Source organism: Taudactylus pleione, unplaced genomic scaffold, assembly GCF_031769625.1.
Source record: "Taudactylus pleione unplaced genomic scaffold, aTauple2 ptg000707l, whole genome shotgun sequence".
In the NCBI taxonomy this organism is placed as follows: Eukaryota; Metazoa; Chordata; class Amphibia; order Anura; family Myobatrachidae; genus Taudactylus; species Taudactylus pleione.
In genome coordinates, this window is record NW_028285109.1 from 16,261,136 (window position 1) to 16,279,619 (window position 18,484).

The window sequence follows — 18,484 nt, forward strand, 5'->3', positions numbered from 1 at the left end:
TTCCTCCCTATTATCCGTTTTCTATATTTCCTTCTGTTTCCTTGATGTCATTACAATATTTTCTTGATTATTTTTGTTGATTGGTAAAAAGAAAAAATTGTGGCGAAGTTACAATCTCAAAACCGCAAGTGAAATGTATTCTTTGCTATGGTTGTGACATACTTTTGTGATAAATGTACTTGTGTACCGTAATATGGGCCTCATTTAGTAACGAGTTTTATCACCAAAACGAGTGATAAATGTCACTGTGGGCTCTATTTACTACAATCCGCATTGGTAATGCAGATTGTAGTGTGAAATTACCGAGTGAATTCGCATTGCGAATTCAGGCAATATCACAGGGATTTACTACAAATCCCTTGCAGGGACAGAGCTTGTGATAAAGCTCTGTCCCTGCGAATCCCCTCCGGAGCCTTATCACGGTATTTTCCCCCAAAATACCGTGATTAAGTGCCCGCGCATGCGCCGACCGGTCGCCGCTGCTACCCCCCCTCCGGCGCTAAGCCCCGTCCCGGTGCTAAGCCCCGCTTCCGCGATCGTGGACCCCCCGCGACCCTCCCTCCCCTGCGACCCCCCCTCCCTTACTTACACTTACCTGCATGCCCCAGGCCTCCGGTGATGGTCTCCATTCCTCCGGTCAGGTGATCTCCCATACTGCAGTGGGGCCCGATCACCTGATGACCGGGCAGCAGTGCACTGTGGGAGACCAGCTGATCGGAGGGAGGACATCACCGGAGGCCCGATCACCGGTCCCTGGAGTCAGGTAAGTAATTTTTTTTTTTTACTATTTTTGTTTAGACCACACAGCTGATTACAGGGACCGACTCCCGGCTCTGCTCTCCCCGTTAGAGCAGGCCAGGAGTCCGGTAACCGGGGGAGACCCTGGATAACGCCACCTCCAGGTGGCGTTATTATCACAGGGCTTTCCCCGATATTTTTTTCACATTTATTTTTAGTAACTATGGTCGGATCACATTTCCCATTACAGTTATGGGAAATGCGATCTGCTTTACTAAAAATAAGTGATACTTAGGGGTTGGAATAGAATTTTATGAATTCTACTCCAATTTCCCTATAGTAACTATAGGTGATGCTAAAATAATGTGAAAAAGGTGTGAAAACACCCTTTTTCACATTATTTTAGTAAAAATAATGTTGATAAATAGAGCCCTGTGTATGATAAATGGTGCTCCAGCCAATCAGCTCCCAACTGTCAACTGTTAGAAAAATTACAGTTGGTAGCTGATTAGCTGGAGCACCATTTATCATATACAGTGAAATGTTTTGGTGATAAAACTCGTTACTAAATGGGAGAATTAGGGGGAGATTTAATAAAGATTGGAGAGAGATAAAAATGAGAGATATGGTAAGAACTTACCTTTGTTATCTCTCTTTCGTCGAAGTCCATAGGGTCCACAGGGTTGCCCTTGGGGTATAGCTGGATCTGGATCCACAGGCACCAGGCAGTTAACGCTTTAGATCCCAGGATGCACTGGGTCCATCCTCCTCTATACCCCACCCCCGAGCCAAATGCATCTCAGTTGGTAAGTAGCCAAGGCCGGAGTAGGAAAAACAGAGAAGGAAGACTGGAACACACAAGAACCATACTCACAGAAATGGGAGACGGAAAACCGGTGACCAGCCACACAGCCCATATGAAGCCAGGTGCGTCAGGGCGGGCACCCTGTGGACCCTACTGACTTAGAAGAAAGAGATAACAAAGATAGGTTCTTACCATAGCTCTCATTTTCTTCTTCAGGTTCCATAGGGGGTCCACAGGGTTGACCTTGGGGATGTCCCAAAGCAGTCCAATTAAGGGCGGGGACGCTCCTGTGTGGAGAGGAGAATCCGGCGCCCGAAGGGAAGGAAGCATCCTGAGAGGCAAAGGTGTCAAAAGCATGAAACCTCAGAAAGGACTGGATGGAAGACCACGTTGCCGCCTTAGACAGCTGAACAGCCGAGGCGCCACGGCTAGCTGCCCACAAGGGGCCCACAGACCGAGTAGAATGAGCCTTAACAGAGGCTGGAACAGGCAAGCCCTCCTGAGTATAAGCCTCAGAAATAGCCAAACGAAGCCATTTAGCCACAGTTTGTTTGTTGGCAGGCCAACCACTCCTATGAAAACCAAAGAGGACGAATAAGGAATCTGACTTCCGAATGGAACTAGTCCAGTCCATGTAAATGCGGATAGCCCGGACCACATCCAAGGAGGCCTCACCAGCCGAAAGGTCAGGTGACTGAAAGGCCGGCACAACAATTTCCTGATTAATATGGAATTTAGAAACCACCTTAGGAAGAAAACCCGGACGAGTGCGAAGCACTGCCCTGTCCTGGTGAAATATCAGAAAAGTGGGACGACAGGAAAGCGCTCCCAATTCCGACACCCTCCTGGCCGAAGCAACTGCCACGAGAAAAATAGTCTTAACCATCAACCACTTGAGATCCACCAACTCTAGCAGTTCGAGTGGAGGACCCTGTACCGCCAAATCCCAAGGAGCCACTGGGGGAACAAAGGGAGGCTGAATCCTGAGAACACCCTGGAAAAAGGTGCGAACATCTGGCAGTGGAGCTATCCTACGCTGGAACCACACAGATAGTGCAGATACAAGAACTTTTAAAGAAGCTAGGTGTAAGCCTAGGTCCAAACCAGACTGAAGGAACACCAAAATCCTAGAAACACAAAACACCTGAGGATCGTAGTTTCTCAACTCACACCACTGAAAATAAGTATGCCACACTCTGGTAAATCCTGGCGGAGGCAGGCTTACGCGCCTGCAACATTGTGCTGATGACTGAGCTGGAAAAACCCCGGGACCTTAAGATGGATGTCTCAAGAGCCACGCCGTCAAAGACAGACGACCCAGATCCGGGTAAAGGCAGGGACCCTGAGACAACAGGTCCCGACGTTGAGGCAGAAGGAACGGAGCGTCGATGGAGAGGCTCCAAAGATCAGAGTACCAAGGACGTCTGGGCCAAGCTGGAGCCACCAGCAGAAGCGTGCCGCCGTCCTATTAGAATTTCCGGAGGACCCGTGGAAGTAGGGATATCGGAGGAAATAGATACGCCAATTGGAAGGTCTATTTCACTGACTGTGCGTCCACCATGCTTGCATCAGCATCTCCTGTCCTGGACCCATACACGGGCAACTTATGATTGTGACGGGAGGCCATGAGGTACACCTCCGGCAGTCCCCACTTGTCCACGAGTAGTTGTAGTTGAAACACCTCTGGGTGAAGCGACCATTCCCCAGGATGCACGTCGTGACGGCTGAGGAAGTCCACCTCCCAATTTATGACTCCTGGGATGAAGACTGTCGAGATGGGCGGAAAGTGGCACTCTGCCCAAGACAGGATGCGTGACAGCTCTGACATCGCTGCTCGACTGCGAGTCCCCCCTTTATGGTTGATGTACGCCACCGTGGTGGCGTTGTCAGACCAAACTTGCACTGCCCTTCTTCGAAGAGCGTGACCGGACAACTGGAATTCCCTGTACACGGCCCGAAGTTCCAGAATGTTGATCGAGAGAACTGCTTCTTCCACAGTCCAACGCACCTGAAGGGAAAGTGGACCTGTCACTGCCCCCCAACCCCGGAGACTGGCATCTGTCGTGAGCAGAACCCAGTCCAGGATCCAAAAGGGGCGACCCTTGGTGAGATCAGATGTCTGAAGCCACCAAGCTAGCGACAGGCACACCTCCGGTGACAATACCAGTATCTGAGTCCGGATCCGGTGTGGTAACCCGTTCCATTTGGATAGAATCAGTCCCTGGGCATACTCCACCATGTCGAACGTTGACACCATGGACCCTAGAACCCTCATTGCCGAGTGAACAGACACCCGGCAACTCCTCAGGCAACTGCGCACTCGTAGTTGTAGGGAGGAAATCTTTTCTGGAGTCAGAAAGATTCTTTACTGACGAGAATCCAGAAGGACTCCCAAATGAACCATCCTTTGTGACGGAATCAGGGAGGACTTTTTCCAGTTTATCAGCCACCCGTGCGCTTGCAAACAAGTGATCGTCACATGCAGATGCTGTAGAAGTACCTCCGGAGAGCTTGCCAGCAATGGGAGGTCGTCGAGATATGGCAGAAGCCGTATACCCTGGCTCCACTGCAGGGCCGCCATGACAGTCATAATTTTGGTGAATACCCTTGGAGCCGTGGAGAAGCCAAAGAGCAGAGCCTGAAATTGGAAGTGGTGTTGACGTATAGCAAACCTGCAGATACCTCTGGTGTGAAGGCGCTATAGGAACATGGAGGTAAGCATCTTGGATGTCCAGGGAGACCATGTAATCCCCCGGTTCCATAGCCAGAATGATGGAACGTAACATTTCCATCCTGAATTTGGGCACTCTGAGGAACTTGTTCAGTGACTTTAGGTTGAGGATAGGCCGATGAGACCCATTGGGTTTTTGAACCAGAAACAGAGTAGAGTAGTAACCCGTCACGCGTTAAGAAGGCAGAATGGGAACAATGACCCCTGCTTTCAGCAAGGACTCTATGGCTCCCTGAATATGCAAGGCATTGGTATTGTACTGAGAACGACTCGTGCAGAAAAATGGTGGAGAGGTCTGTGACGAAAGAAAAGGGCGTACCCCTGACAGACCAGTTCTCATACCGAAGCATCTGTGGTGGTAGTGCACCAGCACTGGGTGAATTGAAGAAGTCAGCCTCCCATTCTGGGATCCCTCAAACTGAGGCCCGTCCCATCAGGCTGAAGGTTTATCCTCTGACTTGGAAGCATGGCGTCTACCGCTCCAGGCCTGCTTCTTTGGTTTAGGGGTGGCCTTGGTTGCTGACTGCCTCTGGACCCTTTGACTTCCCTTGAGTTCGAAAGGACCGAAAAGCAGAGGTCTTAGCCGTAGAAGGCGCAGCCACCGATGGTAGAAAAGCTGACAGACTTTTCCAGGGTATCTACTATTTTGTCCAGTCTGGGCCAAACAATATCTCCCCATGAAATGGTAAGGCCTCCAGGCCTTTCTTGGAATCCGCATCCGCTCTCCAAGGACATAGCCACAAAGACTGGCAAGCAGACACAGCTGCCGCCGATACTCTGGAAGTCAGAAGACTGGCATCCAAAGCCGCTTCACCAATATAGGAAGCGGTATCCCTCATCTGTCCCACTAAAGCTCTCTGAACCTCCGGAGCTTCCTCAGGAAAAGTATCTTCCAGTACATTAGCCCAGCTCTCAATGGGTTTAGCCACCGAAGAGATGGCCATGGATGGACGGTCCACCGCCCCTGAGAGAGAATAGATTGATTTTAAACAAGCCTCCACCTTCCTGTCTGTGGGATCCTTTAGGGATGAAATGGAAGGCATAGGCAAGGTACGACTCTTGATTAAGCGAGTAACATGAGAATCCACCGCAGGCGGAGTTTCCCACTTTTGCAATGACTTGCAGGAAACGGATAACTAGATGCTAAACGATTCTGAGGCTGGAACTTTTTACTAGGTGACTGCCAGGCCTCCGCCGTATGATCAGTCAGTTGGTCAGATAGAGGAAAAACAGCCGAAGTCACTTTTGCCTGTTTGAAATTTGGGTAATTGGTATTAGGGGCCGGTGCGTCATCCTCTATATCTAGAATGGATCGCACCACCATTACCAATGCCGGCACGGAAGATTTAGTTTCCACTTCCCGGACAGGGGAATCCGAGTCAGAGTCCTCAAGCAATTCCCCATCATCCAAGGACGTATCAGAGTCTGACAGTTGCGTAGACTGGGACGACTTAACAGGGCGTTTAGATGCCTTCTGAGGTTTGTCACTCCGTAGCATAGTTTGAAAGGCTGAAGATGAAGATGCACCTTGTCACTACAATTAACCTGTCCAGATTCAGTGTCTGAGAGGACTATAGTGCTGTGTACGCTGTCCTAGCAGGGGAGAGGTACACAGGGGGAACGGTCCACGCGCTGCCCAAGAGATCTGCGATGTGCCAGGGAAGATGGCCACTGGAGACCTCAGAGGAGGAGTGGCCGAAGGAGGAAGCAGCTCAGTGATGCCAGACCCGAGCGGAAAGGTGAGCTGAGCTGAGGGGAGGAGCCGCTAGACAGGGTAGTCTGCCTCCCCTAGCTAGCAATTTACCCCCGGAACGCCGGCTCCCGCTGCCGGCATAACTCCCTGGTGGTCTAGTGGACACGTGGGGTATGCCTCTGGAGAGGGGGAGCCCGCCGCCACTGCTAGCACCTCCGGTCTGTCCCCAGAGATGGGAGGCAGGAGACTGCATGCACCGCGTCTTACCTGTTCACCAGCGATCTGTCAGCATCATGGGATTCCTCCAGAGCCCGGCTAGTACAGACTCTGGGGTCCCGCCGCGATCCCCAGATCTGTACTGGCGGTGCGGCGCCGGCGGGGTGTAGGAGCGGCAGCTTGGACGTCCAATGGAAAGTCCGACGCTGCAACTCTGAAGAGTCTTTAAAGTAAAAATAAAAAACTCCTCCCAAAAAAAGCTTAGGTGCTGCTGCTCAGCCCCCCTGCGCTAACGGTGACCCAACTCCTTCCGGGCACCAACTTAAACTGAGGTGCCTGTGGCTCGGGGGAGGGGTATAGAGGAGGATGGACCCAGTGCATCCTGGGAGCTAAAGCTTTAACTGCGTGGTGCCCGTGGATCCAGATCCAGCTATACCTCAAGGTCAACCCTGTGGACCCCCTATGGACCCTGAAGAAGAAATTGGAGATAAATAGCACCAACCAATCAGCTCTTAACTGTCAGTTTTCCAACACAGCCTGTAAATATAACTTGATAACTTCAATAAAAAAATTTTTTGAGAAAAATAAAATAAAAAATTATTAAAAACATACCACCTCTACATTTGCAGAAAATAGGCCAGGTTGTCATATTGCAGCCATCTATAGTCTAACACAGTGTTGGCTAACCTTGACACTCCAGCTGTTGTGGAACTATATATCCCAGCATGCCCTGCCACAGTTTTAGCATGCCCTAATAGCAAAACTGTAGCAGTGCATGCTGGGTTATGTAGTTCCATAACAGCTGGAGTGTCAAGGTTAGCCAACACTGGTCTAACCTGACAACTTTCCCAACTGGAATGAGCTGGGCCAAATAGGTCCTGCCCACAAATTCACTTAAACCTCACCAACCTCTTCAGACAGATGACCCCTTTAGGGTGCCAATTAAATTGGAACTGTTGGCAGGTACAGTATACACTACTTACAAAGCAATTCTTTATACCAAAGTGTACTAAGATACAATATAGCTTAGTGTAGAACCAAGATGGTAAGTTTTCCATATACCACTTGAGCTGGTGTTGGTGATATTATGAGTGCCGTCAGCCAGCTGGGGAGAAATAAGTGTAGTGTTATATCTGGACCTTCCATCATTTATTAATAGATGTAAACCTGCTGTAGTAAATAGCATAAGGCTGCCTTACAAGCGTAGTATCACTTAAAGTATAATGTTTGACATTAATACACAAATGTGACTGTTCCAATGAAACCTGATAGTACTGACATAAAAAGGAGCTTGTTAGTTAAATAAGAGCGTCACTGTTATTTAGCAATGTATGGCATGTAAATGTTTTCTTATCTGAGAGCCAATAAAGTAGTGGGATAAGGAGAGTTTTGCCAAGTAGACAATAGCTAACCAACAAGCAGAAAGGTAAATAGATCATAAATTAAACATTTAAATGTGATTTCAGCTCACTTATACCATAGTTTTCCATGGTCCTGAAGTTGCAGGGAGACAAAGTATATAGCTGGAATTTTGTCTTTAAACTTTTTTGCATCAGGATTAGCAGGAAAATATTATTAATTGTAAAAAGTTATGTGCAAGTGTTATTTGTCATCCAATTTGCAATGCACTGTATTAAGTTAGATGAATATGCAGAAAATGTGGCTCTTTGAGCCTGAACAATAGGCCCATTCCATTCACTGCAGCTGCATACGGTACTTCAGTCACAAGTACAGTCTGAAGAGATTGCTTTCATATAATAATATCTTTGAGTAATCAAAGTCTCAAACCTTCAATACATTGAGGCCGATTCCATATGACATAATCCATACAAGTACCAGCAATGCATGCTAAGGGGATGTAGTTTGTAAGCCGACGGTCTAAATACCGACCACCGGCTTCCAGGCGTTCTAAGCCCGGCGTGGTACTAATGACAGGCGTCTAAATCTAGACGCCTGTCATTAACCAGACGCCGGAAGACCGACGCCCGCATCCCGATCGGGAGGTTTGGGTTAGGCTAGGGGAAGGGAGGGTTAGGGTTAGGCACCCCCGGGGGGAGGTTAGGATTAGGCACCCCCGGGGGGAGGTTAGGGTTAGGCACACCCTAGGGGACTTCGGTTTAGGCGGCAGGGAAGGAGGGGTTAGGTTTAGGCACTTAGAGGAGGGATTAGGGTTAGGCACTTGGGGGGGAGGTTAGGGTTAGGCACCCATAAGGGAGGGTTAGGATTTGGGAGGGGAATTAGGTTAGCGATACTTACCTTAGGGACGAACAGGATTTTCACCTTTGCCGGGCTGCCGCTGTCGGGATTTGTAGTAGGGTAATACCTACTACACCCATGCTAAGCAGTGCAACAATAAATGAACACTTACAAGTAGTAGAAATGACCTTTCTGTAATCTGTGCAATAACTGTTGCACACTTCCCACACTCTCTAACTACCTCCTCTGTGCACTCAGTTGTATATACTGACACAGAACCTTACACGGGCTCAAAATGGGTATTAAACATATTAGTTAAACAGTCAACGGTCATCAGATAGATCCCCATTATTATCAAAGATATAGTAAACATGACTAACTATGTGGATTGAGAATGTATTTTGGTAATTTAGAGTATGTGTTTAATATATTGTGCATTTAGGGTCTGATTGAGATTTGGGAATACAGTAAAGCTGGGTACACATTAGCCGATATGTAGACGATATGTCGACTGATCTGGCAGATGCGGCCAACACATTGTCGACATTGGCCAGTGTGTACGCACTACTAACGACCAAGCGCGCTCCCGTTTGGTCGTCAGTCACATTGTCAGGTCGGCCCTACATGCAGCTCAATCTGACAATCCGGTTGATGACCCCATGCAGCAGGATGTGGCTGGTGCCTACATATTGGACTGACAACCTATTGGCGGCACTGGATCGTGTAATGTATACCGGCTGCCCGATATATTGGCTCATCGGCAGTGCGGTCGTCCATTGCATCGCTGGGTACACACATTGTTATGTACCCAGTTTAAGAAGGAGCGAGTAACTGTGCAACTTGGTAAAACTATGCTGCACTGCATGTGGGGCAGATTTAAAATGTGCAAAGAGATTTAGGGTTAGGCACTAGGGGAGGGTTAGGCTGTGGGAGGGGGAAGGTTAGGTTAAGGCTGTGGGGTGAGAATTAGGGTTAGGCTGCGGGAAAGGTGGGTTAGGCACCTTACATTTGGGCTTCTGTATTCTGACTGCCGGCATCCCGACCACCGGGATCCCGTACCCAATCCGTCCAGCATTTGTGGGCTACATGCAAAAGTAGCCGGTATTTACACTGTATGCAAACTAAATGTATGTATTTGCATCCCTTGCAGTGCAACATAGTTTGTCCAGGTGCACAGTTACTTGCTATATCTTACTTTATTCCCAAATCTGAATCCGGCCTTTAGAGCATAAATTTTATTCAGTATATAGAGCAAATTTCTAACACAGAATCAATTGGGTCGATTCAGAGTTGTAGTGCATGCACGGAAATAAATGCAGATCTACACACATCTATCTACATCTATGCAGCCACATCGCCCCTATTCTTGTGAAAGAAGCCGTGATCACTACCAGAATGCATTTTCACCAGTCCTATACCAGGTGCAAGAGATCCCTCCCAAATCAGATTCATTTCTGCAAGCGCTCAACTCAGCATAGCCCATAATCCCAATACGCTTATACCCCTTTTTTACCAAAGTCCCGAGGTCTGACCCAGGATTTTCCAACCCGTACCAAACCCGGGATAGGCCCCTTTTACACCACGGCGCCGACCCAGGCATCACCGTTCACACCGGAGCCAGGTCAGCACTGACGCGGCTCTTTCTGCACAGGTGAACAGCGCTTCTTCCCCTCCATCCCCCTCCTCGACTCTTACCCGACTCTGCTGCGGTCCAGTCGCAGGGAGGGCGAGTGGGCTGCACTGCTCCGTGCAGCTCGGGCTGGCGCTGGTTGCAGTGGACGCTTGGAGATTATGTCATCTCCAAGCGCCACTGAAGCCGTCCAATCAGGCGGCTTGTGGCACGATCCAGGTTATCGTGACCCGGATCACTGTTTACACTGCAGGGTGACACGGGAACGAACCGTGGTCAACCCTGCAAACTACCAGAGTTGGATCCCCAGGTTCCTTGACCTGCGTGGATCCATTTACACAGACAAAAATCCCGGGTTGATGCGTGTTTACGTTCATCAACCCAGGATTTTCAGGTCAGTGTAAAAGGGGTATAAGTCTACGGCCAAATGCCCTGTTGCCCCCCAGTTGCACTTATTCAGCCACAAATGCAAAGTGGCTGAGAGGTGTAACTCAATCTCCTTGTAAAAGGTTCCATATGTCCCGCCATGGAATGCACACCACTAAAAATTGCAAGATGAAGCTGCATGCAACTTTGAATCGCATCAATGAGATTGCCTGTTCTTCACACTTCAGTTTTTTATTGTACCCACACTCTAGTATAAAAACAGGTACAACCTGCATCTCATCCAGAGTCAAAACTCACCTTTTAATAGTTCGGAGCAGAGTAGAACGAGCCTCGTTGTGAAAAGTGATAATAACACTAGTAGAAGGGAGGTCGACATCATAATGTACAGAGGTGCATCTGCGGAGGAATATATGAAGAACACAATAATATATGAAGTATGTTAAAAATGTATTTTAATAAGTAAATAATCTAAGAATAAATTAATAAAAAAAAACACACACATACCTAATATATACACATTTACACACACATACAAAATAGTAAAGTCACCTCAGTCTGTCCGCTGTTCCGCCCCATCCTACCTCCGCTCTGCACACTTACCCACTCCCGGCGGGTTCACAGCTAGGGTCTGTCCCGTCACTCTAGCAGTGGAGGCTGGTTAACTCTATCTATCCAGGATAGGGTAAGACACTAGCGGAAGGTTGGGATTAGGCTGCAGGAAGGGAGGGATAGGATTAGGCACTAGTGGGAGGTTGGGATTAGGCTGCGGGAAGGGAGGGATAGGGTTAGGCACTAGTGGGAGGTTGGGGTTAGGCTGCGGGAAGGGAGGGATAGGGTTAGGCACTTGTGGGAGGTTGGGGTTAGGCTGCAGGAAGGGAGGGATAGGGTTAGGCACTTGTGGGAGGATGGGATTAGGCTGCGGGAAGGGAGGGATAGGGTTAGGCACTAGTGGAAGGTTGGGGTTAGGCTGTGGGAAGGGAAGGATAGGGTTAAGCACTCGTGAGAGGTTGGGGTTAGGCTGCGGGAAGGGAAGGTTAGGGTTAGGCACTAGAGGGAGGTTGCGGTTGGGCCGTGGGTAGGGGGGAGGATAGGGTTATGCTGCGAGCAGGTAGGTTGGGGTTAGGCACTAGTTGGAGTTTGGGGTTAAGCTGTGGGAAGGGAGAGATAGGAATAGGCACTAGTGGAAGGTTGGCTTTAGACTGCAGGAAGGGAGGGATAGGGTTAGGCACTAGTGGGAGGTTGGGGTTAGGCTGCAGGAATGGAGGGATGGGTGGGGTTAGGCTGCGGGAAGGGAGGGATAGGGTTAGGCACTAGCGGGAGGTCGGGGTTAGGCTGCGGGGAGGAATAGGGTTAGGCACTAGCGGAAGGTTGGGACTAGGCTGCAGGAAGGGAAGGTTAGAGTCAGGCACTAGCGGGAGGCTGGGGTTAGGTTGTGGGGAGGGAGGGGATAGGGTTATGCAGCAAACAGGGAGGTTGGGGTTAGGCACTAGTGGGAGTTTGGGGTTAGGCTGTGGGAAGGGAGAGATAGGGTTAGGCACTAGCGGGAGTTTGGGGTTAGGCTGCGGGGTAGGGGGGGATATGGTTATGCTGCGAGAAGGAATGTTGGGATTAGGCAATAGCGGGAGTTGGGGTTATGCTGCTGGAAGTGAGGGAAAGGGTTAGGCACTAGCGGGAGGTTGGGGGTTAGGATAGGGGGATTGTGTTTAGCATAAAGCCGCTCTGTCAGATGACTCCATTGGAGGTGACAATCACATGAGGGCTGGGACCCAGAATGTAATGTGTCTAATGGTGCTGGTGGGGTTATAGATGTAATGTACCTGCTGGTGAGGTTATAGATGAAATGTACCTGCTGGTGGGGTTATAGATGTAATGTATCTGCTGGTTGGATTATAGATGTAATGTGAGAGTGTAATATATAACAGGGGGTGATACTAAGTTAATGTTAGCTTGATTGTGCAATGGAGGGTCTCTGTATTAAATAAAGGGGATAATAATTAATAATTTGGCTAGTAGAGGCGGCCTATATATAGATATTATGTTGGAGCTCACTTTCTGTTACGTGGATAGTACCTATCACCAGCACCAGGCAAACAAACCTGCAGGAACACTCTGCCACCTGTCAGGATTCTGGTTAGGTAGTCCTGGTTTTTCTGAACAATAATTTGTCCCGATTTCTGCATGCCGCCCATTTGTCAAGATTTTGGTGAGACAGCCCAGATTTAGGGGCCCAGACAAATTGGAGGTTAGGCTTATTTTGGCTCTAAGTAGGGAATGTGACAGGTATGTTGCAGGGACAGTCCAGAAAGCTAAGTATAGCTGCTTATATCTGTCTACAATTACACTCTCTACTTTCCTGGAGCAGCACTTTACTTACAGTAAAATAATTATCCAGCAATCCACCAATAATTGTAGGCATAGTAAAACTTGTAGTTACAGGATAGCAAGAGAGAGTTCATGGGTTAGGGGTTTTTTTTCCTTACGTTTTTACGGTTGTGCACAGGGCTGATGGACTGTGTTGGATAAAGAACAGAAGACATGGATATTTTATTTTCACACAAATTTAGAAAACAAAAGGAAAAAGGGAGAGTTATGTGTATTTTGTGCTGTCTTAATAGAAAGAAAACTGGTGCTTCAATATCAACATTAATTGTAGTAGCAGTACCAGTGCTGCCAGCAAAAAGCAAATATTGTATTTGCGTGGTGACCTAATCAGTGTTGTGGCACGTGCACAACACGCACCCCAGCTGCATGCGCTGTGCACATTAAGGGTTATAATTACTAAAGTGCGGGTTTTTAGAAATGGAAATGTTGCCCATAGCAACCAATCAGATTCTACTTAACATTTATCGAGAGAGAGAAAGAGAAATACAGAGAGAGAGAGAAAGAGAGAGAGAGAAAGAGAGAGAAAGAGTGTGAGAAAGAGAGCGAGAGAAAGAGAGAGAGACTGACAAAAACACTAGAGAAGTTGTCAAGGGGAGATATACATGTCCCATGTTCCTGGCTTCTGTCGGTTAGACAGTTAGCTAATTAGCTACAATTATTGCCAGACTCCCTTTGGGTGGCTGTTAAAAGGTGGGTCAGTTTATCTAGTCTGTCTCCCACTGCCTGGGGAGCAGGTTAAGGCCTGCAGAGACAGATAGACCATTGCTTGTGATTGTAAAGGCTGATTTTTTTTTTTTTTAGTTGGATACTAGGTCCTTCCACCTCAAGAGAGGGAATAGTAAATGAGTTAGCACAGAACAGGCTAGAATTTATTTTTAGGCTTTGTTTATATTGTGCTCTCAAATAAAACTAGCTGTGTGTTCTGGACTGGTGTGCTACTAATTAGCGGCTGTGTGCAAGGTACTGCCGTTTTCCCCAGAAGACATCAACCCTAACCTGATCTTGCAACAATATGTCTCTCTCTCTCTTTCAGCCGGAACTCACTCCCTAGTAATTACTTTAATGTGTCTGGGTGTCCTCTGCGGTAGTTAACAGAAAGATTGATGCAGGATCAGAGGCCCTCACAGGCCTTGCACAGATGTAGACATAGGCTGTGAAGCACTATATGATGGTCAACATTTCTGTTTAATGTAAACTTTCCTCCTTTAACTTTCCACAAAGTTAGCCAGTCAGTGTCCCAGCACTGGATTGACGCCTTAATATTGGGGGTGGGTTATGAGTGAATAAGACCACCGAAGGTGTAAATTTGCCATCCCTATGATTTGAGTCTGCTGGATATGGGGCTGTTTTACTGTAGAATGACATAATTGGGGCTGAAGATAAGTTTAACTTAAGCGCTAATGATTACGAGTGAAGTATATCCTCTACATAATTGTTTCTTACTTCACTAGTTTCCTGTATCAGAGCAGTGGCAGATTACTGTTAATGGTTCATATTTAAAAACTAATATCCCATCTGTCAGACAGATCCTGCTGATGTTCTCATTGTTTCAAAAGAGCAATATTTTCCGTAAGTGTTTTCTTTGTTTTTAATATTCTAGAAAAATACATATCTGATCTTTAAAGCTCACTGTTTCCATAATAATGTGGGGCAGGGCAGGATAAAGACCTTTAGAGGCCATAAGCAATTAAAAGATTTTGGTGTCCTTTATATATATTTCTCCCCCCCCAAAAAAACCAAAGAAAAGTTCTCTCTAAACTTCTCACCAAGGCCTTTAAATACCTTCAAATTTGAAGTAGGTGAACTAATCTCTCTGCAGTCTCCAGAGTGCTGCTCTGCAGCGCCGGGCTGGCAATGTAGAACAGCAAAAAATCACAGGCATAATGGTGGTGGCCATTTTCCCAGTGACTTGCACATGTGCAGTAGAAGTGTCCCCGGGAATAAAGCGCGGGTGCCATTTTCCCAGAGACCCACGCATACGCAGTAGATTCTAGCACCAAGCCAGTATCTACTGCGATGTCAGAGAGAAGGGGGCCCGCACTAAGGTGTCTATTTACTAAGCAGTGTTAGTAGACAGAGTGAAAAGTGATAAAGTACCAGCCAATCAGCTACCAACTGCCATCTCACAGGCTGTGTTTGAAAAATGACAGTTGGGAGCTGATTGGCTGGCACCTTATAACTTTCTTATCACTTTTCACTCTGTGTGCAGGGGTTACTCCACCTTCTCCCCTGACACACTGCAGCTAAAGGAGCCTTTCACACTTGAGTTGAGAAAGACTTTAAATCTGCCATTGCTGTGGGCGGGAGACATCCTGGCACCTAGCCACAGGCTACATGTAGCAGCTCTCTTTGACCCATAGGGGAGTTATAAGGTGACCGCTGAGGAGAGAAGCTGCGCTGCCGAAGGGACATCCAGCGTCCGATGTGTGTGAAAGCAGCATCCCAGCAGGCAGCAGTTCTGTGGGGTGGAATCAGAGGCAGTTCCCTTAGTGAGAGGAGGCGGTTTGGTGGAGCAGCTGTCACTGAAGAACAGCCCCAGGCTCTCTTTCCTGTTGTGAGACAGTCATCAAGGCGGATCTGGAAAAGCAGCTGTCAGTGCTGATCTGAGGCACCAGAGTAAGAGAGACCTGATCGCAGCCTCTGAGGGGAAAAAGGAGACTGCGGGGGAGATGTACTAAGCCTTGGAGAGATATAAAGTACCAACCAATCAGCTCCTAACTGTCATGTTACAGGCTGCATTTGAAAAATGGCAGTTAAGAGCTGATTCGTTGGTACTTAAATCCCTCTCACCTTTATCTCTCCCCAAGGCTTAGTACATCTCCCCCTGAATTGTGGCATCTGGAGCAGGTCTGTGCATTCCGCCCCACACGTCTCACATTAAACAGGCGCCCTTAATAATATAAAGCTAGCCTACTGCCAGAGATAGTTCGAACACTGACATCACCTCTGCTCAGGAAGGAATATTAGTGGTCCTGTGACTAACTATTAAAAACAGAGGAGATTTACTTCAGCTCAGGAAAAAGAGAATTCCTGATGTTAATAATTCCCTTCAAATAACTAGTGCAAAACTCTTAGCTACCTAGTCGCGCTAACATGTGTCATCTTGCACTACAAAAGCTTGGCGAAGAAAGATTAACTGAATCCACTGTGGGGAAAAGGGTCATTTATTTTAAGTAGTTAGATTTATATTTTAAATTGAGTTTAGAAGTTAATTTTTTTTAAACTAATTTTAGTTTAAAATAGTGTTATTGTATTATTATCATTTAACAGTAACCAAAATGTAGATTGATTACTGGATATATCCAATCTCAGGTATTGCTATTTTGATATATTGTACCTGTATTACATACTGGATAAAAGCATAACACTGTATTGAAGTGTGACATTTCATTACTAAGTTTTGATCAAGGGGATTCTGCAAGTGTTGAAGCACTCCAGTTTAGTAAAAAAGAATTGCATTATTCACTGTGGCCCTGATTCAGAGCCGCTCATAAGCGGCCGCCCGTTCGCTCCGAGCGATGTTCGCACATCTGCGCATGCGTATGGGTTGTAATGCACATGCGCCAACAAGTCAGTGCGGTCGGAAATCGTGTGCTCGCAAAATAGTGAATGCCCGCTAATTTGATTGACAGGATGAGGCGTTTGAGCGAGCGCTCAATTTAAATAGCCAGCCCCTTTTTCTGAACGAGCGTCCGGCTCTGAATCAGGCCCTGTGTGCAAGGGTTGGGACCTCCTGCCTCTCTGATGTGGCGTAGGAAATCCAGAAGACGATCAGGGTTAGAAGTTCCCACTAAAGGTGAGCAAGAACACATATCAACAAACCCACACCATTAGGGTCATACACATACACATTTACCATTCGGCCGACCGATATGTCTGGCCAGAGGTGCCAGTGTTGATATCATTATCGGCGGATCTTGCGGCCAGCATATGGGTCAGTCGGACGTCCGTACACACAGGCAGATGCGCACGATATATCGCATTTGAATGAAATATCGTTCGTCGGCTGTACGAACGATATATCGTACAGTGTGTAACCAGCAGTGTTATTAGGAAATTATGGTCTATGTTAAACCTACGGTTAGGTTCCGTAGTGAATTATTTCTTGTGCAGCATATGAATATTATCTCCACAGCTGTTTGAAATACAGCCAGACAAGTGGGAGTTAGCAATCCCTTCTCTGACCTTTACTCACACCATAACACTCCCTCTTTCATACTCTCGGTGCACAATGTTAAAAATCCGCTCTACCTGTAGTGTCTTGTGTCCCGAATGGGCCGGTCACTGCTCAGCTTGTCACTTTCCAGCTGGTTGAAGGCATGCTGACGGTAGGGATCTTCTCCAGCCTTTAAAAGCTTTGAGGACAGATATAACTTCTCATCAAATCCATTCAGTTTTCCCTTCTCTGTCTGGAAGGCTGACGTCACCTGGAACAAAACCCATCTCATGAAACGTGCACTAACTCCATGTCAGCCAGCAAAGCCCTAAAAGCCCTATACACCCTACTCAGATATTTTTGGCAGACGTAAAAGGTGAAGCTACACAAGAGAGAAAATGTATTCAATCACGACTGTTTGTGCTCTAATAACTGTGGTTTAAATGGAAATTGTGCCAATAACTCTCTGTGGTATCAGTTCAAATTCACACACACAGAAAAAAAAAAATCTGTCTTGCTAATTTAAAAGGTTTCTAACCCATTGTTGTAGAGAATTGTTATATTCCATCCACATGTTTATGGTTACGGTTGTGATCACATCACTGAGCATCTTTGCTGTTTCGTAGCAAATGACTGGATTGTTCTCCAGATGTAAAGGTCGATTGGATAATACAGCACACTGGTAAAAACTAGAGGAAACTGGGGGTCTCCTCTAACTTCCATTATATTATGTGGGTGCACATTTACGCAGTTGCCGAACTTTACAGGGATAATTAGCTATTAATCTGGTGCAACTATTGCCACAAATCTGTACAACTGGTCAACATTACAAATATACTTGTATGTATTTATGTATTCAGAAGCCTGAAACAACCCCTGGAATTAAGGCAACTATGAGGTTTATTTACGAAGTGTCGAGTTGTATAACACGACACTTCTGTTCGTTTTTATGTCCGATGTTTAAAAGGGCAGTGTTTTTACTAGCCATGTCTTGCTAGTAAAAGCACTGCCCTTTTAAATATCGGGCATAACCACAAACAGAAGTGTCAGGTTTTACAACCCAACGCTTGATAAATAAACCCCTGTGTGTTCAAAACTTCACATTATTGCAAAAAATATATTAAAATGATTACATAGAGAAAGGTACAGCAAGCACACCAGAAAGGGGATTTATTACCACCCACAGAAAGTCCATGTTACCATTTACACCCCAAACACATAGGGTCTGATTTAGAGGTGGATGCTAATGCAGATGCGACTGCATAATTTTTCACAATGCAACTGCGTCTATATGCTGATATCGCATCCGATGGGATTGGTACAGAGACGCCCACTGGCTGCTAATCTTTGTGTAAAAAGTCGCACCATCGGTCGCAGCCTCGGACATTATAGCTGCTCAGAATGTCTATCGGAACATAGCTGACCGCAACATGCCCGCGTCTAGCTAGCCACCCCATTACCACCCAGGAACGGCCAATGAAATTGTGTCTCTCTGTGTCCCCACTGGTAACCATGGTGATGCATGCGCAGTGAGACTCGGACGCATGCGC

The 18,484-nt window shown here is 47.1% G+C and overlaps 1 protein-coding gene across 1 annotated transcript in view; it reads right to left on the bottom strand.

Moving 5' to 3' along the window:
- The window catches only part of GALNT16 (polypeptide N-acetylgalactosaminyltransferase 16), a 139,075-nt gene that overhangs the window by 55,373 nt on the left and 65,218 nt on the right, over positions 1–18,484 (bottom strand). The window contains exons 2-3 of the mRNA XM_088456627.1: positions 17,030–17,205; positions 10,694–10,792 (exon numbers count right to left, since the gene is read on the bottom strand). Of these exons, the coding sequence (XP_088312753.1) occupies positions 10,694–10,792; positions 17,030–17,205 (275 nt within the window). The remainder of the gene's footprint in view (positions 1–10,693; positions 10,793–17,029; positions 17,206–18,484) is intronic.